Source organism: Elgaria multicarinata, chromosome 5, assembly GCF_023053635.1.
Source record: "Elgaria multicarinata webbii isolate HBS135686 ecotype San Diego chromosome 5, rElgMul1.1.pri, whole genome shotgun sequence".
In the NCBI taxonomy this organism is placed as follows: domain Eukaryota; kingdom Metazoa; phylum Chordata; class Lepidosauria; order Squamata; family Anguidae; genus Elgaria; species Elgaria multicarinata.
The window spans coordinates 34,319,051-34,345,376 of record NC_086175.1 but is presented as its reverse complement, the minus strand read 5'-3'; the positions used below and the strand labels follow the sequence as shown (position 1 = coordinate 34,345,376).

General features: G+C 40.4%; 1 protein-coding gene across 2 annotated transcripts in view; it reads right to left on the bottom strand.

Moving 5' to 3' along the window:
• PCCA (propionyl-CoA carboxylase subunit alpha) overlaps nt 1–26,326 on the bottom strand; it is a 260,737-nt gene that overhangs the window by 183,950 nt on the left and 50,461 nt on the right. For both annotated transcript variants that reach the window (XM_063126107.1, XM_063126108.1), the window contains exon 7: nt 2,540–2,671. In XM_063126107.1, coding sequence (XP_062982177.1) covers nt 2,540–2,671 — 132 coding nt within the window. The remainder of the gene's footprint in view (nt 1–2,539; nt 2,672–26,326) is intronic.

Below are 26,326 nucleotides of genomic sequence, written 5' to 3'. Positions count from 1 at the left end.
CCTCCTCCCATATGTACCTACCCGGACCTTAAGATCATCTACAGGGGCCCTTCTCCGTGAGCCCCTGCCAAAGGAAGTGAGGCAGGTGGCTACTAGGAGGAGGGCTTTCTCCGCTGTGGCACCCCGGTTGTGGAATGAGCTCCCCAGAGAGGTCCGCCTGGCGCCTACACTGTACTCCTTTCGTCGCCAGCTGAAGACCTTTTTATTCACTCAGTATTTTAACACTTAATTTTAACTTAAATTTAAATTATACTGTTTTAACTCTGTAATCTAACCTTATATCAATTTTGCTGCGTGGTTTTATCCTGGTTGTGCTTTTTATATTGTATTTTGTATTTGTATTTTTAACTTGTTGGTTGTTTTATGATGATTTTAATTTTTGTGAACCGCCCAGAGAGCTTCGGCTATTGGGCGGTATAAAAATGTAATAAATAAATAAATAAATAAATAAATTAAGCAAGCTGCTATCATATATACCCATTTATGCTGAAAAATATCTAAGTACTATCTTTCTCCTCTCAAGAGCATACATACATGTGACATTGAGCAGTACCATTGCCTTCTATGACTGTGATAGGAAGCCTCCACAGGACAATTTCTGTGACAAGTCACATACCACCAGCAGCCACTAACTATTTTTATTTTAAGTTCCAAATCCATGCTACTTGGGAAAACAGAACATGTTAATATGGTAACAATTAAAACAATAAATCACTACTTGTGTCATTCATTATACTAAAGAACTTCAGCCATCCATTTGATATATTTTTAACATTCCATCAAACATCAAAGTAAATCTTCCATGGATAGCCAATGTTTGCTCTTTGTTTCCTCCTGTGTAACTCTAGGCCATTTTAGATCCATGCATGAGCTCATATTCAACCAGTAGAACTTTAGTTTCTCTTCCCATGTTCCCTCATCATGAAAAAGTCCCACCCCAACCCCAACCCCGTGATAAGCACAAACAGTTTCAGAAATTGCCTTCAGTTTCATAGACTGATTTCACATGCAGCATGGAAGGCTGCTGTTTAAGTAGTTGTGTGGCTGTTTGAATCTAGCCCAATAAGTTTCAACAATTTGATAAACTTCTGTGTGTAACCAATGCAACAGGATGCAACTGTTGCATAAAGGAAAATGATTGAAGACACTCATTTCCAGATCAGGACAGGTAAGCAGAGCTCCTTTCTGTGAGTCTGCTGACTTGCTCCAATCAGGAAATTAGCATTTCTGCTCTTTGCAGGTTGCTTTTAGAACTAATAGCTTCTCATTGCACCAGCAGTGGGTCCTGCTGGCACAGGGGCAGCATAGGATACTGCCCCAAGTCTAGGAAACATTAGTGCAAAGTGTGATAAGTAGCGTACTACTCTCAGGATCAACTGTAGCTCTCACTCCACAGAATAGCAAATTAAATTCATATAATATTTGAACCTGTGACTATGAACCAAAAAGGCATTAAAATGTTTGCATTATAGTGTACAATACAATACTGTATTGTAGGATACTGCCCAAGTATTTATTGCATTTGAGTAATACACTTCCTAAAAGGAGCTTTGAGCAGTGTACAAGGATTTAACCCCTTTTTCTTCTCACTATACCTCTAGAAGTTAAGTTAACCTGAGAGACAGTGACTAGCCTGTAGCCAGAAAGAAAGATCACAGCTGCATATCCCTAGGAACAACCTGGTTGGAACAGATACCCAGCTGCATATCAACCTAGGGCATTAAAAAACTAATCAGAAGTTTTCTCATGACCAAAATATGGAGAACTAATATTGCACCAAATAAAAGGCAACTTGCAATGCAGATAAGTCCTTAGGATCTATTTGAACATCTCACAAAGAAATAAAAGAAGTCTCTTTAGCACTGCAATACGGTGTATTGGCAAACAGTACAGGCAGCCTTGGAAACAAGATGTCAGTCTTTTTCCTTCATCAAAATCCAATTCTCAAGAAGTCAAAGAAGTTAAAAATAGTAAAATAACTTTTGTATTCTATAGTGTGCAAAATACTATACTTTACACTAAAGTCTGGGCAAAACTTTCAATCCATAGATCAAATAACAAACATCCCATTCCACTCTCTCAACATCCTGTCACTTTTTAGGTGACCAATTAACAGAGCCTATGGCTATACAAGTAAGGGGAGGGTTGATTCTGAAAGGTTGTTACGGGCTAGGAGCACTTTTATCTCCTTGACCAGACCTACCGCTGGCCCTACCTTGAATGATGTTTCTTTTCTCTTATACAAGTGTATGGCGCCCCTTTACTTTTATGGGAAAAGAAACCACTGCACTTGGGAGCACTGTTGTGGTGAGGGCAAAACCTAGTCTCCGTTACTGATTCTGTGTCACCCAGTCCTTAATGACAAGGATACTGTCGGGGATGCAACGTGCTCCTGTGTGAAGAGTGAACAGAGATGCACTATACACCTATGGAGTCTCACTTGTCATAATGATGGACATTTTGCTACTTTATAAGAATGGTCGGAGAGCAATCGGAACATATGCTTAGCCATATTTTTTTTTAAAAAAAGGTTTCTTACCTTGACCACCCCATCATAACCAGGTATTGTGTTGACCTTTGCCTTCTTGGCTAACAGTTTGCTTTCTATCTTGTCCCCCATCGCTTGAATAGCATGCGTGTCTGGTCCAACGAAAGCAACATTTTCCGCCACCTGAAGAGACAAGGAAAGCAGACAGGTTTGCTCACAGAAACAATTAATACTATGATGAAATTTTGCTTAGGAAATACCCCAAACTTATGTAAGCAACATAACTTGAGCCAGTACATTAAAAATGTATATGAGCTTGTTAAGCCTATATGGAACACAGGCTCAAAGCTCCTATAATTACTGTTGAATAAATCAAAGCCAGACCAACGAAAAATAGCTGAGAGCTATAAAGTATTCCAGCCTGAACATTTGCAGGATCCCTTGAGTGAGAAAATAGCAGTTAACTCATGACTCAAGGAGCCACAAGTGGCTTACAAAGTTATGTTCACTAATGTATAATACAGTGCAGGATTTTATTTTGCATTCTTTAAAACATAAGCCTCACACAAAACGGAAATGAAATTCCTCCTATAATTTTTCAAGACATACAAGACAGACTTTTACATTATTCAGGTACTTTTATTCATTTATAATAAAAGGCATATCTGGATACCATCTTACAGTGTAGACAAACAATATAACAAGCTCTTACTCACTCCACTTCAGGACCACTTTAGACTAATGTCCTAAAGTGATTCTTTAAAAACAGAAATTATTTGCATTCAGCTTATTCCAATTATATATTACAGTTTATAAACTATCATCTAGATTGTCATAACATATTTTCATTACGTCTGTTTTTATTACAATATCATCAACCCCTCCACAAATATTTCCCCATCCCAAAGGGAAAATTATACAGTTTATTTTTTTCGTTTTGTGTTTGAAAAACAATGATGTGTTATTGTAAATACTTAAAACTTTATGTGTTGGATAAAGTGTGTAAGGACAGTCATGGTTGTTTACATGGCTTTGCCTGTCAAATTACTTAAATTGTGGGGCTTAAGAGAAAAAAAATTAACTGACTAGTTGTAATGTTTGGTGTTCCTGAGCATAAACAGAACACTCCAGAAACAGGATACAAAAGATAACTTTTACTGAGTAAGTCACAATACAGACTAACATGCAAGTTTGACTGCAATATCAGGTGAGTCCTTTTATACTAATCAGTGTAACAACCAATTAAGTCTCTTCAATTAATACAACCCAATTGCACACATATCATTACACTAGTCAGGCAATAAAATCACTGACCACATGTTAACAACATCCTGTTTATTGATCTGCTCTAACACAAACAAAACATCCATAGAGTAGTATCAATGCATCAACAAGTTGCAACATCCATAACTGGAGGACATTTCACAAATGCATGTGTCTCAACATTTCATAGCTCATCACTTGATGAACGCATTGAACGGAAATGCTAGAAAGCAGTGTGTTTGAAGTAATAAAAATATTTCCATCATTTGAGTTGTGATTGTTCATTCAGTCTTGATACTGGAGACTTCCATCTAATAATGAGTATGCATGTTTACCTTTGACAATCTTCATAGGGGAAGAATATGCTGATGTTTTATTCTTGTATATGGGATGTTGTGCTTGCCACCAGTTTATCAGAAGTAAGGATACAGAGGAATGGTGAAAACATAACATACACAATGAATAGAAACCCAGAACTGGTGTGGTGTGTGTGTGTTTCTATTCAAAATAGCAAGTCTTACTAAGAGCAGCTAGGAATATACCAAAAGGATTCATAAACATACCCTCAACCTTTTCACAGCTGGAAATATGGAAGTACCTATAATACCCCTATCCTTATAGCAAAGACCACTACTGAAGCCTCCTCCACACCACACAGTAGCAATGGCTACTCTGTTGAATATTTCATACCCTGATTTAAAACACAAGACAGATTTTTTTCTTCAGGGCAAATATATATTAGAATAAAAAAATTCTGATAGAAAAGTACAATTCAAAATTTCCCTGTCTAGTTGAAATGACTGGATGTAAACATTATGGTACCTTAGGTTTCATGTGCATGCATTTATGTGTATGCGCCAGAGACAAGATGGATCCAATCCCCTCAAAAATGTATCTTCTAGAGCAGAAGTGGGAAACACACAGCCATTGGGCTACATGCTAGCCCCACTATACTGTACAGAATACTACAATGGAATACTATATTTGGCTATTGTAGCTCGGGATATGTGAATCAGCAAAATGCAAGCTTGCTAAAGTTCTCTGAAATGACCAGGGACCACAGCTCAGTGGTAGAGCATTTGCTTTGCATGCAGAGGGTCCCAGGTTCAATCCTCAGCATGTCCAGATAGGATAGGAAAAACTCCAGCCTGAAACCCTGGGGAGCAGCTGCCAGTCAGCATCAACAATACTTGGCTAGATGGATCAAAGATCTAACTCAGTATAAGGTTGCTTCCTACATTCCTATGTTGTTCCAATTCAAGTCCGTATAAGATTGCAAGCTTTTTTTCCCCTTTTTGCCTGAAAATCCATGTGTATTTTTCCAAACATATACCTCACTTTAAATGTACACCCATTGATTAAAGCGTATTTGTGTGCATTTTTCAAAAGTGAACTGGTAAATCCTAATAAAAAACTAACTAAAATGAATTTCTCATACATCCCTAGATGCAGCATTCCATAGTTTTGCCACCAAAAATCAGTGGAAAATATGCACACACAAAAACTGCCAGCACCACACTACAGGTGTGTGGCTCATGGGCGGGCTGAGTTGTGAGGGCGTGAAAATGACCTCTGGACCTCCCAAAGTTGACCCCATTCTAGAATCCCAAGGAAGGAGCTGAATACTGGCAAATGGCAGCTCTTGTAACCCACGCTAACACAATTTTAACAAAGCATCCTCAAAGGCCAAAACTTGACAAAATAAGGACAGTGATTTATCAGGGGTAGTTAAATAAAAACACAGAGCATATTCATATATTTCACCTGAAACTAACTTATATAAAAGGGAGTTCCCTAGGGATGCCCATGTTAGCATATGATATCCTAATATATTGCCTATTACTGCAGTATTCTTCTCTCTGGAGTCCTGTTGTCTCAGCTTTGTCAACTCATGTCCATCTAGCACTCTGCTGACAAAATTATCCACCTGTTTCATTGCTTGAACATGTGATGTCCCTTAAATCCCTACACTTGCAGATCCAACACGAGCTCCTCACCCTTCAAAAACCTCAGTGGCCTTGCTGAAACATCCCTTCCTCTGACCTTCTTCACCCAATTCAACCACCCTCACCCATTCTATGGCTTTCTGCTCCCTGAAACTAGTCTGCTATTTCTCCCTTGCTGAATCCCCATGCCTGAAATTTCCATCCCAAATACTTCTGTGCAACCATCCACTGTACTTTCAAATTCCTGCTCAAACCTCACTTTTTTAGGGAAGCCTTTAGAACCCTCCTAGTCTCAATATTTCATATTATAACTAAACTGAAGTATATGGAACTGGAGTAATGACATATTCTTCCCATTTAACCATGCCTCCACCCCCCTTACCCATTCTTCTTTTGTGTTTCTGTTTCTGTTTTTAGATTTAAGCCATTTAGTGTGCTGTTTCATGTATTTAGATGGAACTATATAAAATAGTAGAGTCCACTGAATCCCTCATCACATCAAAATTCAAGCTTTCTAGTATGATTTTGGAAAGTGTTTCAGGGTACACATCAGTCAAGGTTCTGGTTATCACCGTTAAGCCCTAAACAGTTTGGGACTTGGCTACCTGAAGGTCCATCTCCATTCATGTGAATCTGCATAGTTCATGTTTAACATTTTTGTAAGCCACCTTGTAAAGTGTCCTCCTAAAATGAAAGGTATAAATACACAACATAAACACGCAAACAAAGGGTGCCAGTGTCAAGCACTCCATTTTCAGGTGGAGCTGGGAAAGACTCTCAAAATCCTGGAGAATCACTGCCAATCAGAGTAGACAATACTGACCCAAATTAGACTGATGATCTGATTCAGTACAAGGCAATCCTGTGTTCAAAGAGCCAGAGAGCTAAAATATCTCTGTTTTTAAAAATTACAACTATGCACTTTCCCAGACTGAGGAATATACAAATAGTCAGGAAGTACATTAAAACATGGAACAAAGGAGAGCCTCCATTAGATAAAATAAACAGCAAATTGTATGCATCATTATGAACACTGTTCTTTCCCAGGACAGCTTTTAAAATGCCAGACATGAGTTACTCTAAATTAGTATGAAGGACTTCAGACCGCAAAAGTACTTGCTAAGTAATAGGTTGCTTAGTGGTTTAGGTAGAAACAAAGTGAAACATGTAAAGAATTTACTATAGATGTTTTCCATATAGTATTTCTTCAGTTCTTGGCATTGAAATCAGTCATAGGTTTTACATGATAAAAGAAATCAGTAGAACTAATCCTAGAAACCTCTTTCTGTTTTCCTGCATAACACCTCCAGGCGACAGAGGAGACAAAATGCTTCATTTGCATCCTTAAACATTAGAAACTGAGAATGAACCTTTTCAGCTGCAAATGTTATTGCATCTACATTTCCAGAAGGGTGGGGAGAAAGGTTAAACAGTCTACTCAGGTTTAAGTTAACTCATCTCTTTTTAGTACCACTGATCAGAGAGAGAGAGAATGCGAATGCGAATGCAGAGGCAGAAGTTTAAGAATGCCAACCACTTTCTTCGTAATGTTCAATTGTATTCTGGAAGCAGATGTAGCTGCTGATTACATGAAAAAACAGAGAAGAAATCAGGTATGCACAGAGGAGAGCCTCTGAAATTTATGGGATTTAGGTTAAAGGACTAATTTAAGACTTAATGACCCTGTTCAGATGACATGCTAAGCCATGGTGTTCAAGCATTTTGAGCTAAATATCATAGTTTAGCATGTCGTGTGATCCATTCCTAACCATGGTGGCTACATAATCACGTTTTAAACACACTCACTACCCGTTTGCAAAAGGGTTAGCAGCCTAACCATGGTTTAGAGTGTTGTCTGAACAGGCCCAGTGATTTTGCCTTGGCTTAGCATTTCTTCTGAACAGGGTCAATGGGTCTCAACCAAGTATGACTAAGTCTGGATCCAACCCAACCAATGAAACTCCCAGTTTTTCAGTCTTCAAGCCAAATTTCATTTTTGTGGATGAAAAACTGAATTATCTCAATGTTAGATAAGTCTTCCTTTACTACAAGATTCACTGTGGTACACAATGACCTGCTTCTCATGACATGACAGCCCAGTGTAGGTTTACTCATGGGAGCTGTTGCTTTGTGCAGGGTGCCCCTGGCTTGCCATGGCTTGTCATGTCATGAGAATCTAAGTGGCAGGGGTTGTTTGAGGGTTGCCTAGCCTTCAAATAACCCCTGCTGCCTGGGTTCACATGACGCAAGCTACAGCAAGCTGAGTGCCCACAAGCACCATACAAAAACCGTCCCTATGGACGTCCAGCACGACATGACAGGTAAATTATGCCATGATGGGTTGTCATATCATGTGAACCAGGTCAGTACTGGCTAAGATGACAATGCCTGTAAAATAAAGAAAAACGGTATGTTGCATAAATCATTAGGAAGCATGGATCCTGATTGCATAGATCTGAGCAGATACAACTGCACATAAAGGGTGAGTTTCCATGGCAGAAGTTACCGTAGCACCCTTTACTTAGCAAGTTTACACTCTATGGTGCCTATTACTAGAATTATAAAAGGCTAAAATCAAATACTAGAAGGCATTCTTTTCCATATTACAAGGAACAATTCTCCTATTAAACAAATACATTGTGCAAAAGTTCCAGATTTTGGATGGGAAGGGTTGGCGGAAAACAATTTGAGAGAGTGTGTACTCCAGAAGCCCATGTAAGTGTCCTGGTCAAGTGTGGCTATTGTACTGTCAGTAAAAATAACTTTATACACAAATATGGATGTAAAATGCATCACACACATTAGGCTAAATGAAAAACAGATAGTGATATGGCAGGAGAGAGCAGATTATTTCCTTTGGCTAAAATAAACTTAAATATTACTAAGGAATACTTCTTTTCTTGCAAATTTTGAGAAAGGTGATGTCTTTATTAGACTGTAAGCCTGAGGGCAGGGACTGTCTTTTTTGCTAAGTGTAAGCCGCTCTGAGAGCCTTTTTTTGGCTGAGGAGCGGGGTATAAATATGATAAATAAAATAAAAATAAATAAAAATAAATGGTAGGAAAGATGAAACCATGTTCATCGAGAGAAGGATTTGAAGTCAGAAAAGATATTTGAGGGAAGGGGAGACTGTATCACACAGGGTATAGTAAAAGTAAGAGTGAAGTTAGTTTCAGATACACTGAATGTCTCACTTGTTCTTTATTTCAGTGATTTTCAACATTAAGATGTTATGTAGAATAGGAGTGTGCAAAGTGGGTCTTCTCTGCCTCGAAATCTGATCTGGAGCTCCACAGAGGTGTTCCTCTCGCGAGGGAGAGGGAAACAAAGCAGCGGGAAAGCACTTAGCGCACTTTGTGAACCGCCCAGAGAGCTTCGGCTATTGGGCGGTATAAAAATGTAATATTGGGCGGTAATATTGGGCGGTATAAAAATGTAAAAATGTAATAAATAAATAAATAAATAAATAAATAATAAATAAATAGCGCAATAATAAATAAATAAATTAATTAATAAATGCCACAACAGCTTGCCCAACCTCAGAGAGAGCAGGAGGCTTGCAGGACGAGGAGGAGGAGACACCCTTCCTCCACTGATGGTCGGGCACATTGGAGAGAGTCAAGGCAACAACAACAACAACTTCCCTACACGGGAGGAGGACGATGACGATGATGACCCCCGCCTGCACTGGAAGCCCAGCCAGCCAATAGGAGTAATAGTTTAACTGAGAAATAAACAGCCTGCCTAACTCAGGTGTAGAAGCTTACTCAGTGACAATACCAGCCCAGCAGCACTTTCACACTGTGGCTGACTTCTATAAGTCCAAGCAGAAAGGTGTAACCAACCAACCAGCCCTGCACTCCCTCTCCCCACACGGCCAGAACCAGCAAAGCAGCAGCAGTCAGTGTTTCCCACGCCTCTTGATGGAATGTTATCAAAGTGTGCTTTATTAATTGTGTACTGCTTATGTGCACTGCACAACCCTAAAACACACAAGAAGGCACTCGTAACTTTGAAGCGAAGGAAGGAGAGCTACAGCACCTCAAGCCATTAAGGGGAAATAATAATAATAGTGCAACCCAGACCTGCAAGGCAAGACGGGCAGGCACATTGAAGGAAAAATGCTTTAACAGAACAGGTAGGCACATGCACACATGCTGGGGGTTGAACAGGTGAAACAGTTCCCTCTCTCTCTCTCTCTCTCTTTTTCTCTCCCCCTCCTCCTCCTCCACCCTAAACAATTATCCTGTTATGAAGGGAGAGTTTTTGCATACAATTTGCTGGTTGTTCATGTTGCTCATTCATATTTTGAAAGTGGTTACTTCCAAGGATATTATTGATATGCATTTTGGAACATAAATGGCAAAAGAAACTCCTAATAACGTCTGTCATTAACAGGATGTCAGAAGATGCACAAAGGGGAAAAATACAACATGGTTTTCAATATTTCTAAATAAAAGTGCAGAACCTCTGTGCCAACTCTGGGCAGTGAAAAAGATGTTGATAGCTGAACAGCTGGTCATATATAACAATATAACAGGTCAGTGAAACCCACAAGAGAAAAACACATCCAGCCATTAATGATGGATGTAGGATTCAATCAAATGACATTCCCTCATGCATCACTTGCATCTTTTTGTAACTAGGAATCACATAGACTCTCACACCAGTCAGCATCCCTAGAGCAGCAACACCACTATGAGCACTTGGGATTCTCCTGTGAAGTTCACAGGCAGGTGAATGGAGTCCTAACAGAAGCTCCCATGTTCTGGGAAGAGAAGAAAACTGAACTAAAAAAAATGTGTTCCAAAGAAAAGACATCAGGACTGATTCAGAAACACAGGAAGCTGCCTTATATTGTGTCTGGCCTGTATTGCCGAACATTGTCTTCTTTGGCAGCAGCTCTACAAGGCATCAAATGGAGAAGGAGGTCTCCACCAACCATGCAATTTAAGCTCCTTTAACCAAAGATTCCAGGCATCTGGAATTCTCAGCATGAAAGGAATGTGCTCTACCACTAAGTTGCACCATCTCTAGCATTTGGAACTCTAGTTTTCAAGATGGAAATCTCACTGACAATAGAATACACATTACAGAAATGTCAGGTTACATGTTGCAGGTCAGGTCATGGCTGGACAGACTTCAGAGTTTGGGGGTCTACTTTGTGTTTTACTAGAACACTAAGATCCAGCGAATAGAGCCAAGTGTAAAACAGTGACTCAGGCAGGTGGACATACACTAAGAATTAAAGAACAAGTTGCCTCTAAGCTCATACTCAGCTCAGAACTTTGTGATCAGTATCAGAAATCTTGTGGTTCAAATCTCAACCATGACACATAGACCATTGCTCTGGCTCCAATTTCTTTCTCCTGACGTAATGGCTCAGTCTGGACGACACATTAGTCAATGGTGGTTTTAGAACTCCAGGGTGGAGTTACATGTGTCATCTGGTGGGAAAACTCCACACAATTGTGGAGGTTTTTTTGGAAAACACTTCACGCAGAATATCAACGCTGTGCAGAGCAGACTTCCTGCACAACTGTTGTGTTGTGTGTCGTGTGGTGGGCTCCGTGGAGTTTTTTCCATGTCTACAGAGTCGCCAGGCAAGAGCGGCAGAAACCCTAGCCGCTCTTGCTCAGCGGGGCTCTATAGGTGTGGGAAAGAATTCCATGCTGGGACATGCTTGGGGAGCCCTGACTGGTTCACTTATATGACCTGACACACTGGGAAGTACCACATGTAGAAAAGCACTGGTCTGGGCTAGAAATCAATAGTTTTCTGTCTGTGTGGAGTATTAATTTTTCCCCATGAAGAATTTTATCTGCCATCTACAAACTGAGGTGCAACAATTCAAGAACAGTTTTACACTGTAATAAAGTTGTATGTCTAGACTTTCTTTAACAAAGTGATAGATTTCCTATGCTACTGTACAATACATTCAATTAGCCCCGCCCACTAATGGAACTCTTTTATTGTTTTCATTCTCACAATAGATAGTCTGTATCTAATCCATAATGTACCATGTTTTATAATTATTTCCTTTCAACACATGGGAAATGAAGTATCTCAGATGAATATTAGCATAGTTTGCAATCTTAAAATGCATTATGTATATTTACCAGTAAAAATGATAGGGGGCGTGAATCCTCTGCTGCTTGTACCACAGACGAGGTGTGTGTGTGTGTGTGTGTGTGTGTGTGTATGTGCATGCGTGCATATATCCTCTTTCAAATTTAAAATATTTGTCACATTTTATGCAATTTCCTCTTTTAGAATTGAAAAAAATGTGACGTTAGTAGATAACACTTAAATGTCTTTTTGCAGAAGAGGAAACACTCTCAGAAGCTTCTGGCAACTCATTAGAAATAAATGGAGCAAACACACTACAGGAAACCAAATACAAATCTGTTTTCAAGGGAATCTTGAGCTTTTGCCGTAGAACTGTTTGAACCTCCATTCTGTTAATTGTGGAGACTACTTAAGAAATTCTGTGTCAGCAATCAGGGCCAAGAGTGGAGGCATAACTATAGTAGTCCCACTTTCAAAATTCTTGAAAACCCATTTAAGAATGTCAGTAGGGGGTAAATTAAAGCCATATGCATTAAGAAGCTAATAATTTGAAAAATGTACAGGAGCAATGAACCTTGAAGTTTATCAAGCACTGAAATGACTATTAAGAACGGTTTTGTGTAGCTCAAAGTAACAAAATAAAGCCCAAATGATGCCAGTCTAAAGATGAATGATCATAACTACAACAATCGAAATTTTAACATCAGTATTTGAAATGTGGCATATAAGTCTCAGTAAAACCTAGAACTCATTCATTGCAAGGAGCATTTTGTTTGTTTTTGTTTGTTTCATCGAAAGAGTTATCATTGAGTACCATGGGGCTTGAGTGCGCTATTATGAAAGCTCAGCTTTACACATAGTATCTGAATATCTTCTGTGAGGTGCCACAAAATTAAAAGCAAATCTTGTGTATGCACCACAATGAGTTAATTCAGAATTTTGCTTCAATTTATGAGTAGTGTTTTACAACTCATTCCTATGCATGTTTACTCAGCAGCAAAAGCCTCACTATATCCACGTAACTATGCAGAGGGGTGCACCCTTAATTATTTGCCTCCCTTATAGATTCCTATAACCTTTTCAACATTTTCTGCTCTTAACTTGTGTGCTTTATTTCTGCATTTGCACATTCCTCACCAAAGCAGGGCAATCATTCCGATTAAGAATAATAAAGAAGACAACAGGTCAAAAATAAGGTATAAAATCACAGTTTATGTAAGGCAAAGAGAATGGCAGGAGGAAGACAGAGCAAGAAGGATGGAAACATCCAGGAAAGCTTCTTGACTTTGAAACAGGCAAACAAGTTTCAAAGAAAAGATTTTCTCCTTTTCAAATTAAGCAACTTGAGTCTTGAAAATCTATTTCCTGGTGGAGCCTGCATGCAGATGCAGTCTAATATACAGATTTGGTGGTGGTCTATGATGTGTAGATCATTTTAAAAATAATAATGGAGAGGGGGGAAGATTACATCAAGGCCAACTTCTCGCAGAGGCAGTAAACCCTTGCCTGGGCTGTATTATTTCAGACTGCAGTGTGTGTTTGGGGTGGGGGGGTCACACAACTAACAAGCATGCCAAAGGAAAGCCTAAGCTAGAACTAGACGTCTCCCTGACAATTTTTATATTGTATTTTATATTATGGTTTTATACTGTTGTTTTATACTTTGAATGTTTTTAATTTTTGTGAGCCTCCCAGAGAGCTCCAGCTATTAGGCAGTTTAGAAATGTAATAAATAAATAAATAAATAAATAAATCTAATTTTCCATATCAAGGAGACCAATATTAAGATTTGAAAGAAGCTCAGTGTTTAGATTCTTTCGGATAAGATGTCAAGCTTTTCACACTTGAATGCAACAATTGTGAAGCAAACAGAAATTGGACCTCCCATGAAGTGTTCTTCTGGTCAGCGATGAGTGGAGCAGACAGCAAAGGGTTAATGTCTCTCTTTTCCTGAGAAAACAGGACAAAACAGAAAGGATTTAAGCCCTTCCCAGAGAGGAAGAGATCCTCAGTCACTAGACTTGACTTCAACGTAAAGCTTTGCTGCAATCTATCTAACTCTTTCAGATAACAGTGCCAAGATAGAATAGTGGGGGGAAAGGAGAAAAATGGATAGAGAGACTGATAACAGGAACACTGCAACATAGTTCCTGTGTAGTTATGACTGGGTAACCATACAAACATGAAAATACACAGCAGAGACCCCCTCGCCAATCAACTGATGTCCAAGTCACCAGAGTGTAGAGTGGTGTCTAGAGGGGAAGGAGGTCCCTGGAATTGGTAGACTAGGACAACATATACTCCAACCCTGCCTTGTGTGCCTACCTTGTAGGATACAAACAGGCTGTCTGAGCACATAGAGTCTCAAGTCCTTCTGATATGAATTCAGAGGCTCCTATGGAGGTCGAATGGATGCCACTTCTTTTCCCGAGGATGGGAGGAAGCAGGGAAGAAGTCTGGCTAAACAATCTCATGAGGGATAAAAGTTGTCTCTAGACAAAGTGCACTCTGAGTGGAACATGCCAAACTCTAGGGCTCGTTTTTGTTTGTTGTTTGTTGTGGCTATATTTAAATACCAAGGAAGTCCTACAGGAGATGGATGGATGGATGGGCTCAAAAGGAGGATCCAAGAGGGCTTCAGGACCAGGTTGAATTCCTTACTGAGAAACCCGAGGACAATGGGAGGAAAATGGAGGAAAGCCCCTCTTAGGAAGTGTTTAATCTGAGAATGATTCAAGAGAGGGCAGTTGTCATGATTCCCAAAGTGGTGGCCTAGAGTAGCCATTTACATTTATTTATTCATTTATTTGAGGGTGTGGAGTGCCAGACCTTGACTACAGAAAAGCAAATTGGGCCAAAGAGGGGATGACATGACAGCATCTGAGCCATCTCTGAAACACAAATAAAGTAATTTGATTTATGTTGTTGTTGGTCAATGTTTGGGGTGGGAGGATAGTTTTAAAGACCCCTTCCAACAGACCAGAACCCAACATATGTGGTTGTGCAACCTCCAGCTGTACAACTGAAGCCATTCTGGGTCTGGCTGGGGACCCCTAAGTTAGACAGTCTAGCCACACTGTAATCCAACATGGAGGACAAATACTGAGGTCCATGAGGTTCAAGAACTAAGGACGTTGTGGCCAAAATGGGGTACCACTAGTAACTGAGCCTGAGTGACCTTATTTTGCACAGCATTCTCATAAGAAGAGGGAACAGTGGAAAGGCATACAGCCTCCCTACCATTCCACTGCTCCTGAACTCTTGAGAGGATCTGTTTAAATTCTAGAAATGTTTACTGGCTTAGCAGAATACTCATGGGCACTGCATTGCCCCTGGATACTTTGAATCCCTTTTGAAATTAAAACCAGATGAAATGATTAGTAAATACAAACCCTATTCAAGCGTTCAGTCTTATAAAATAAATAGAAGGAGTGCTCTAGCCCTGCCCTGCTTTGTTCCTGTGTATTTCTGTAATTTGTACTCATGTATAGCAACAGTCTAAAGAGGAGAGCCTCCTGTATCTGTGGAGGCTGTCCACATGGGCCAGGCTGTTGGAAACGCGAGAAGAGGGGATGGGGCTAAAGCGCTCATTCTCCTTGCGTGTTCACTTTCTAACCAGATTGAACACCCGAATAGGGCTTCAGTTAAACATGAATCTTCTGCAGATGCTGCTGAGATACTGGACCAAGCTTTGGGAAAGAAAGTAAAAATAATTCTAAGAGCAGAAGAGATTTGCAATGGGAATGTATTGAATATTAAAGCTTGATGTTTGATTCCCTAAGCAAATCTGACATTTCTGTGGAGCTTCTGGACAAGGGGACTTCACTATATTCTTCTGTAAGATTTACAGAAGCTAGAGCGTTCTCTTGCAGAGGAGATTTCACTAATGACCTGAGAATTTGTATTGCTTTTAAAAGACCTGAGAATTATTCCTGGAGCAGTACCTGATCAATAACCTGATTGCTGGGTGGGGGAGCCTGAGATATTGGATTTCTCAGAGATTTCAAAGATGTTTTACCTTGAGCCTATCCTGTGAAGAAAGAACATAGTATTGGATTCCAGTGCATTTTAGACAATAACCTTCTTGAATACTTTGAAACCACCAAAGAAATTTCTCCAGCTATTGTAGATGAAAACTCTGAAACCCTGTTAGTATCAGCAGGCTACAGGCATCCTGTAAGAGTCTGTGAAGCCCCTATAAGCCCCCTTCTTAAAACCACTTCTTAAAGCGACAAAAGGAGCTACGGGCTTGGCAGGGCTTGTCCCCAAATGGCCACTGTGAGAAGCTGGGCACTGGGGTTCTGAGGAGCTACTTCAGAAGAGTCTATTCCCTTTTCCAGCTGACTGCAAGACAAAACTCTGACCCCCAACAAGGGTTGCATGACCCGTGGGGGAAATCTTCCAGTTTAGACAAATGTTGTTGTTTTGTGTGGCATGGAGTTGCTGGTAGCACTTGTGTTTACTCATGTTATGGCAAAATCATGAGTGGGACAAAGAGAAGTAAGAGAAGGGGGATGAAATGGCTACCCAATTTTGAGGACTTTCCAGTCCTTCCCCCTTGAATTTCCTGTACATCCAACCCACAATGCCTTTCAATATCTAAAGAATATAAACAAGCAAAAACAAATCTCTCGCAAGGGGTACACAAAAATATTTACTGGAAATAGTCATTTCAGAAGAGGATTTATGACCACTTTTTTGGGATTAATTTATGTTAATTCAGAAGCAAACAATTTTGAAATTAAACTAAACTCAGTCTTAGGTAGAGGCAGCATTCTATACAACTAAAAGTGCAGACACTTCTTATCCCGAAAGATGCTGGCCCAACAAATATATTGCCTTACTTATTTTGTATTTTATCTGTCCTTTGGAATAAAACAGCAATTAGTGTCTATGCCAAATGTTTTAATTTATGCAGTGAGAATAACCAATATCATAGTTTTAAGTTAGTTGTCATTTCTTTAACCATTTGATGTATATGCTTTTTCCAAAGAGGAGCAAGCATCTTGCAGTTTTCATTCACTTTTGCTGTCTAACTTTAGAACATTGAAGTATCCCAAATAGCTCAAGTATTTCACTTTAAATTAATAATGGTCTCCATTGCAAATATTTTCCACAATGTTACATGCAGACAAAACACTATGCCAGACGTAGATTTTGAATATCTTCTACTTCCTGCAGTCAAGTTCCTGAAAACTTAACAGGCTTACATTATCATTTGAAAATAAGATAAAAGATAAATATCCATATTGGAAGGAAGAACGAATGTGTTTGAATGAAGAAATCAAGCCCTACAACTTAGTTATTAATTTTGTGCGGATTTATCCATTAATAAGACATAGGAATTGTTCTCTGTTGCTCAGATTGATAACAGCTTTCGGTAGACGAAATTGTGGAAATGTTGACCACAGATGGCAACGCCTATGTAGATATCGACTGGCATGCTCAGAGCTTCTTTACCATACCATGCGGCCACTGCATTCACTCAGTTCATGCCAGTAGTCTTCTTCATGGTGCACATACCTTCAAATTAAGAATGCTGCAACAACCTGGTACCAAGCAGGCAGAATGGGAGAAATGAGTCCCAGCGCAAGATTTCACAGGATCTCAAAGCTTTATAATTTGATTTCAAGGAGCTGCAAAGCCTATCAAGTCCTTTGTTTCCTCAGCCTTCATAACAATCAGACTTTGCTTAATAGTTGGAGAGGGTGGGGAGTGAAATGAGCGAGACCAACCAAGGAGCCTGGTACATGGTGCATTGTTCTCTTGCTTTGTCTCTAATATGCACTAAGAGGAGGCCTGGCAGGAGAGAAGAATTTCAGGAGGATGACTGTAAGGGAAGCTACAAAAGGAGACTAAAAATAGGATAGCCTACCTGCGATAATTTTTATAGGCCTTATCTTTTTTATTTTCATACTGATCCACGCATTGCTAATCAGTGATCTACTGGAAACTTCAGAACCTACTGAAAAGCCTGGCAGGGTATTTGGCTTTCAATTCTTCTACTCTGTTTATTCCCAATACAAGTATGTTCAACAGCCTTAGAAAGAGCCCTTGAACAAGAGCAGTCACTTAGCAATGAAATGTAAATTACTGACATGGGCTAAAACTTGGACTTGCCACTGCTAATGAGCACATTAAAAAGGGAAAATGCACACTAGATTACTATAACCTTTTCACTTAACCCTGTGTGTACTGAAAGCCACAATTCAGCACCATATCAAAGGGACTATAAAAGAAGTACTACACAGCAGCTTTTTAACTATCAACTCAAGATTAACCTGAAAAGCATAAGAGAACTGTTGGGTTTTGATTGAAGTGGAGGTTCAGATCCAATGACAATACTCATGTAAACCACATAATTAAGTTCTATGGGGATGCAAAGAAAGCTTCTATTTAAGACCAGCCATGCTGGGTCCTATCAACTGTCCATCCAGCTCAACATTCTGTCTCCCAAGAGTGGACAGACAAATGCCTTAAGGGAGGTTTACAAGCATGAAATAGCAGCATAGAATCATAGAATAGTAGAGTTGGAAGGGACCAATAAGGCCATCGGGTCCACCCCCCCGCTCAATGGAGGAATAAATATCCTGCATCCTTTACACCGTGATCAATGGCCACATGGTAGAATCTCTCTTGAGTTTATGATTTGTTGATTCATAGAAGACATTGTACTTGGATTTCTTTTATTAACCTCCATATTTTCTGAATGGGTCTGATTCTATTAACTATACCTTATAGTTTCTTAAGCTGAAATATGTCAAATCTAACAGACTCGACCTTGGGGGAGCTAGGGGTGGCGATGGCCGACAGAAAGCTCTGGCGTGGGTTGGTCCATGAAGACACGAAGAGTTGAAAGTGACTGAACGAATAAACAACAAATAGAGGAGTTGTTAAAGTGATATGCAGTATAGGATTGCAGCCTGGGAAAGTCAGCAGCATTTACTTGTAGCACCAGATCCTGAACATGAGTTAGTGTAGAGTCAGAATCACCTCGGGAATTTTGGGCAATATCCAACTGGTTGCAACTGCTAATACAAACTACATTGCACTGAATGAACGACTCTGGCACAACACCACTATTGTTAGCTTGTGCACTGATTTCCTGAGGAAAGTGATGCGTAAACTAACACTATTGACATTGCACTAGAGTATTTATGCTAGCGCTATATAATTTACGTTAGCGGTTGTGCCCCATTGGAAACTGCCCATAATCTAGCCAAACAAAGAGGCCAGAGTGCTGCAGCGAAAAATGCACATGCCAGAGACATCTGGGGAGAGAAACCATGAATCCTAAGAGGGAAGGTTACAACAGCTGGGATTGTTCGGCTTGGAAAAAAGGAGGCTAAGGGAACACAAAATTATGCATGGTATAGAGAATGTGGATAGGGAGACATTTTTCTCCCTCACCCATAATACTAGAACCCAGGGTCAGCCCATGAAGCTGACTGGTGGGAGATTCAGGACAGATAAAAGGAAGTACTTCTTCACACAGCGCAGAGTTAAACTATGGAATTCGCTACTACAAGGTGTGGTGATGGTCACCAATTTGGATGGCTTTAAAGTGGGACTGGATAAATTACTGGATGAGAAGGCTATCAATGGCTACTAGTCCCAGGGCCGGTGCTACCATAGAGGCCACTCAGGCGGCCGCCTAGAGCGCCAAGCTAAGAGGGGCGCCAAGCACAGTGCAGCACTCACGCGCGTTGGCTGTGAGCCGGCCCGAGGATTCAGCTGGGCCTGTGCGGGTGAGATGGCGCCCTGCGCCCACCCAGCCAAAGTGAAGCCAGGGACGCTGGGGTGGTGGTGGGGCAGACTTCTGGAACACGCCCGGAAGAGAGAGAGAGAAAGAGATAATGTATGGGTGAATGGGGTGCATGGGGTTTTTGAGTGAATGCATGTGTTCATGCATGTGTTTGTTTGGAGTGAGTGATGCTGAGTGTGTGTGTGTGTGTGCACGCATGTGAGTTGGGGGAAGATGATATGGAGGTGATATTCCTATTAAATAATGCATTTTAGACCCATAGACGTTCCTTTCCAATTTGTTTGCTATAATTGGCATGACGTATTTCTTGCACTTTAAAATAAATTTAGCAGTTTCAAGTTTTGTGCTTATTTTTTCCAGGAAACATATGTTCTTAAAAATCAAAGTTGGCATTTTGGGGTGGGGTGGGGTGAAAGTAGTTCACCTTGCCTAGGGCACAAAATAGTCTGGCACCGGCCCTGACTAGTCCTGATGGCTAAGTGCAACCTCCAGTATCAGAAGCAGTAAGCCTGTATACATTAGTTGCTGGGGGACATGGGTAGGAGGGTGCTGTTGCACCATGTCCTGCTTGTGGGTCCCTGATTTAAAAGCAAAAATAGGTTAAATCTAACCGTGGAGTTTTCAAAGTGATGTGCAGTAAAATCCTATCTATGTCTACTTAAGGGTAGTCTGTTGGGGGGGGGGGGCTCATGCTGGCAATGGTGAAGTCAGCAATGGCCAAGGCCAGAACAAAAGTGGGTGCATCACCCCTTTTCTCTTTCTTTCTCTTGCTCTCTGCCCTCCCTGCCCCCACTCTGGTACAGCAGGCTGCCAAGAGAGAGACAAGATTATTTTTGCTAGAAGTCTGAACTGATCACTTGCAGAGGGCTTTAGAAATTACACTGAGGTCCAACTTGCAGCCCTGAGTCCACAGGTTGGCTACCCTGGTTTCAAGTATAAGAATGTATCTGTCTTGGCCAACAAGGGCCAGATAATCTGAAGATATGTGAATATGTCTCTGTGCCCAGTGCAATTATTCCAAATTATGCTTCAGTTAGACACTTTTCATACTAAACAAGGAAACAATGATGTGCCTGTGTATCCTTAACATACAACTTACTACACACTGTGCTCACATAGAAGTACTTGAGCGCAAGTAATTATTTTTTGTGCAATCCTAATACAAGACAATAAATTAAATGTATGAGAGCTGCAACTTTTCTGCAATTGTATAGAAATGAAAAATCTCACTAATATAAAATGTTACTTGTCACAATATGCACCTTATGACATAGAAATGAATATCCAAGAATAAAATGAATCCTGTCTGCATTACTATAAATTTGGCCAAGGATATTGTCACCAATCTTGTAATCCAAACCCCAAAAAACCACCAGATTGTTAGGAAGTCAGCCGAGAGTGGAATAATGATTGCAAAATTGCCAAGTTTGGCAGCCACACAGCAACATAATAGCTTCACAACAACATGAACAAATGCTTTTGTTTCATTGTTTTATATTTAGGGTATTTGCCAACTAATGCTAGCTCTGGGACAGCCTAGTAGGAAAACCATTTGCTTGAGAGTAAAATATACCTTCTATTAAAGATCAAAGCACCCAACTTCACACCTCCTTTTCTTCAGTAAAAAAGGAGAATCATTTTTTTAAGTTAATAAATTGGTTATTTTAAATAAAGGCTACACATTGTGTTACAATGATAAGCTATTGCTAAGAAGCTCAGTGTCATGCAAAAAGAATTTAATACTCACCAGAATTAAACTTTCATTTGGTTAGCTTGTAAACTACATAAAGGATTATTGTTTCATTGGCAAACAACTTTTTCTTATTTGAATAGAAGATGACATTAACACTTAGCTAACAATGACAGTCAGATACCTTCTGCATCTAGAATCCTGAACAAAGGACATACAGGTCAGATTACATAGTTGAAACCAAACAACTGTCACTCTTTCTTTGTATAGATTCACTATATCTTAACATAAAACCCAAGAAAGTAATAGCTTTAATAATTACACTAAAGGTAGCAAAACCTGGATATATCTAATAAAACTATAAGAACCTGAATTATTTTCACTTGCAACAAAGCAAAGAAACAGAAAACAGTGTTTTACCAAATACTTACTTGGTTTTAAACTGACATACCAACACCTTGGGGTGCATTTCGTCACAACAAATTGGACCAGGAATATGACTTACTTACACACCAAACGTAGGAGTATAGAGGTAATAGATATAAATGTGTTACTTGGTTTTTCTGAAGCATATTCACTGCTACTTCCAGTTAGCCATTGAACCCTGTGCACTGCTTATTGCTGTTTCACATTACGAAACACAGACCCACAATAACACGGAGCCACAATCCCTCTGCTGGGCTAATTTCTGTCATGGGAAGAGGTACACTGGTCCTCCAACATGTGTAAGAAGCACAGTATGGCCATTTGCTGGAATAGTCTATGTCTATTCTCTTCTCTTCCCCACCCTATCACCGGGGGTGGGGTCACTCTTAAAACTAAAGGAGCAGCACATGTGCAGCAAAATTATTACCTTTAAGCCCCTTGAATGCTATGGTATAAGCCACTTCAAGCTATCTTTTCTCTTTACAAGTGTAATGAATTGCATGTTCTTTTTAATGCCCCCTAAAAGAAAACCACTTCCAAGTGCAAGGGTGCAGAACTGGCTCTTTTAAATCTCTTCTATTAAGTATTAAATATTGTGCACTAAAACGTGTGCAAATTCAAATAGCACTTTGATTTATATAAAGGACAGTTGGGTATTTCTATCTCTTGATGATACTTGGCACCCACTTGTACTCTGGAGGCACACAGACATCAAAAGCCCTATGTGAAAAATTGATGGAAAAGCCAATGCATCTTCGCATAAATGTATTTTATTTATTTATTTAATTTCTATGCCGCTTTTCTGGAATCAACTAAAGTGGCTACAAAGAGTTCAAAAAAGCATAATCAAATGAAAATATAGTCAGTCATTAAAAACATTAAAAGCCATAACAACAATGTTAAAAGCCATTTTAAGAAGCTGTGCTTTGATCCCTTTTCAGAATGCAGAGAGGGCGGGGGACTAGTTGCAACTCCACAGGGAGTGTGTTCCAAGGTTTGGGTGCATCACAATAAGCTGTTTAGAGCTTTCAAGGTTAACACCAACACCTTGAATTGAGCTTGGAAAACAACTGGCAATCAGTACAGAACTTTCAGTATGGGAGGGATATAATCATGATACCATTCACTGCCTCAACCATACTGCCACCTTTTAGACCAAGTTTCGGGAAACTCTTCAAGGGAAGGCACATGAAGAGCACATTACAATAGTTTAACCGTGATATAATCAAGGCATGGATAACTGTTGCCAGAGTAACTGAAATAATAGCTTTTCCTCAGTCATCCATGTCCTGGTAACCTCCAGGTTAGGTTACAGTAAAGCACTTCATGTGGAGCTGTTTTTAAAGACTGTTTGAAAACTCCAGTTAGTGCAGAATACAGTTTCTAGATTACTAACTGGAACAGGGCATTATAATACTATTATGCCAACTGAATAGGCTCACAATCAGCTTCCAGCCCCAATTCAAAGTGTTGGTTTTGACCTTTGAAGCCCTTCATAATACTTGAAGAATTTCATGTCTTTATAATGTAGCTACCCAACTAATAAAATTGTCAATGGAAGGGCCTGCTCTGGCCAAGGACTGCCATCTGAGATGAGCTGGGGGCTACCAGACTGATTCCCTACTCAATGTTAGAGGCCACAATGTGGAATATTCTCCCCAAAGAGATTTGCCGGGCACTACTTTATTGTTCTTTTGTGCCAACTTTTCAGACACAATTTTAGTCCAACTGACTGTTTTATGGTTTTGCAGCTTTTAGCTTACTATGTATTTTGTATTTACGTTTTACTTTCTTTACTTTATTCTTTTTGTAAACCACCCTAGAAATGAATCTGAGTGGCAGTATTCAAATAATTAAAATCAACAATCAATCACTATTCCCTGCCCCTATGTAGCATCTCTGCTAGCTATAAAACAGTCACCACAACTACCACAAGAAAGGAGCAGGGTATGAAAGGCCGTTCTCCAGTTTGCTCATACTAAAGCAGCCAGAGCGATGAGGATTTGTTACTGATCAGCTAGAAAATACTTTACATTTGAAAAGTACTGTTGTAAGGACTTGCACAAGACTGCAAGGTGAGTCCATGGACATTGTAGATTAATTCTAGGCTATCTAGCTAATCTTTCATGCTTATTTTATTCCATACTTTGCTTATTTCTCTCTTACCATCTTTATTTATTTATTTACTTATTTATTAAAACATTTGTATCCCACCTTGTATCACTGGGATCTCAGGGTGGCATACAGACAAAATCAAACAGTATAAAACAATAATGTACAGAGCTAAAAACTTATTAAACCATTAACAAGCTAAAACCAGTCAAAAAAATTTAAAGCAATTAAAAACAATTAAAACTATGTACAGCTTTAGCCCTCAAAGGCTTTGATAAAAAGCCATGTTTTAACTTGGCACTGAAAATAAAACCTTTCTAATCTGAATCCTGGAAGTTCGTTGTTTACTTAGAAACATTCTAATTCCCTCATTTACCTAAACACCTGTGTTATGCTACAGGCTTCAATTGGCATGCATTGCTTTAAGATGACAAGGGAGGAAACAGGCCAATCCTTCCAGTGGTGTTTGGAGGCTCAGTTGGTCAATCGCCTCCCACCACTGCAACTCCAGTTAAAATCTCGGAAGCTGTGAGGATTCTCTGTGCCTCACTGGTCAGGGAGTAATCGCAGACTGGTGGCAGAATTCAGGAAAGGAAACTGCATTCCCATAACCCTACCTCACAAGTGTGGGGCACACAAAGGTCTCTCTGGCAATGCAGCTGCGCAAGTATCATTGGGGAGAGGGTGAATCTGAGTGAGAAACGATGGGTTCACTATTATTATCCCACACACAATCAGACAAATAAGCTACTGTGCGTGGCTTATTTTCCCCTCCCCCATCCCCCTCCTTCTCCAGTCTTCCCGCTCAGGTGGGATGGTATCACAACTTCCTTCGCTTCGGAAACCAAATCCTGGTTTCCCCTGCTCTGCCACTATGTCACCTGCATCTCTCTGATTGACCTGTATCATGCTAGGCGCGTATTCTTCTGGCTCCTGCCTCTGTTGGATTCCTGCCATTATCAGTGCATTGCCAATTATTAGCCACTTTTCTGCTCACCCCACCCCACCCACCCAGTGGCACCTCGATTCTCAAGGCATTCCTTCCCGCTCCACGCCTTCCTCCCACTGCCAGTGCCCACTTCCCAGTTGGTTTTCAAAGCTATTCCCTTATCACCGCCTGTGTGCACCAAAGTGGTGGTGGTGGATGTAACTCCTTGATGGTTTGCTGGAATTTTGTACTCGTAGTCTCCTCATGGGGAGTATCCATGTGCTGTATTGGTTAACTGCAGAAATTTCCTATTTCACAGAAAAGTGATCAGAGAAAGAAAAAAGTGGGTGCAGGCTATAACTTCGTGGAACTTTGCAGGACTGAAGCCAAAACGCACATACAGGTGTCTTTTGTGAGGATGCACCTCATGCATGGTGAAACCTCTGCATGGCTGACGCTGCATGATCAAAAAGGTGTTTGACACTTAGGGAGTTTGTAGAGCGCACCGCTTACAGATAGGCAGTGATAAGGCAGAGACAGAAGAAGATCCCAACCCTTTATCTTTGTTGACTCCGATCTCATCCCAGTGTCGATCCTTACATGCTTCCCACCACCTCCACTGCCATCATCCCACCCAACTTGTGCCACACACCACTTGCCACTTCCCCGGCCATATGTCAATTCTTTTTCCTTCCACCCCGCATGCCTGCAGCTCCACCTCTCCTTGCACTGCCGTGGCGGTAAAACTACAATTTTCTCCCAGTATCTCTGATCTCTGATTAGTGAGTTCATTCCATGCCACTCTTTGATGCATAAAAGCAGGCCAGACTGCTTTTCTTTTAAGCAGTTGGCATTCTGCGCTTTGCCCCTGGCTGCCTACACCAAAAAGATCTCATACACAGCTTCCCCTACTAGGGAGACACCATGAAAATGCTGCACATTTACATTGACATGCTAGTGCTCCAAAAAGGGATGAAGGCTCTAAAGTCTTGGAAGTTCGCCAGGATGGGATAAAATGTCATACACAGCAGCTAGCCCCTAATAAGGATGTACCCTATGGACAACAAAAACCCTGCGTTGATTACAAAGATGCGCAAGTGAAAGCAGCTTTTCACAAAAAAGGAAGTGGTGGGTCTAAAGTATTGGAACTTTGCAGGAACAGAACAAAACTTCATACACAGCATCCCCTAGTAGGGATGCACCCGATGCACAGTGAAAACGCTGAGCGGCTGCTGCCTCCTGACCAAGAAGGTGCTTGACACTCAGGGAGTTTGTTGAATACACCACTGGGGAAGGTTTAGGGCAGGGAGTGCAATCTGTTGCTAGACAGATCTCGAAAACAGAGATCTGCCAGCTGGAACAGAGCAGCAGTAGCAGTTTAGACCGTTTTTGTCAAACAACTCTGTAGCTGATCTTTAAACCGCTCTTTAAGCCACTGTGGAACAGCAGACAACATAAGCTATGATAAACCTCACTTCAGACTATGGCTTACTAGGGTGGTTTATTTTGGCTAAATAAGCTACCACGGTTAAAGAAAACGGTTCACAGATGACACAATAAACTATCATGGCTTATTCAGAAAAATAAACCATGGTGATTATTGTCACATGCAAACCCATTCAGAAAAGGCGGTGCATTC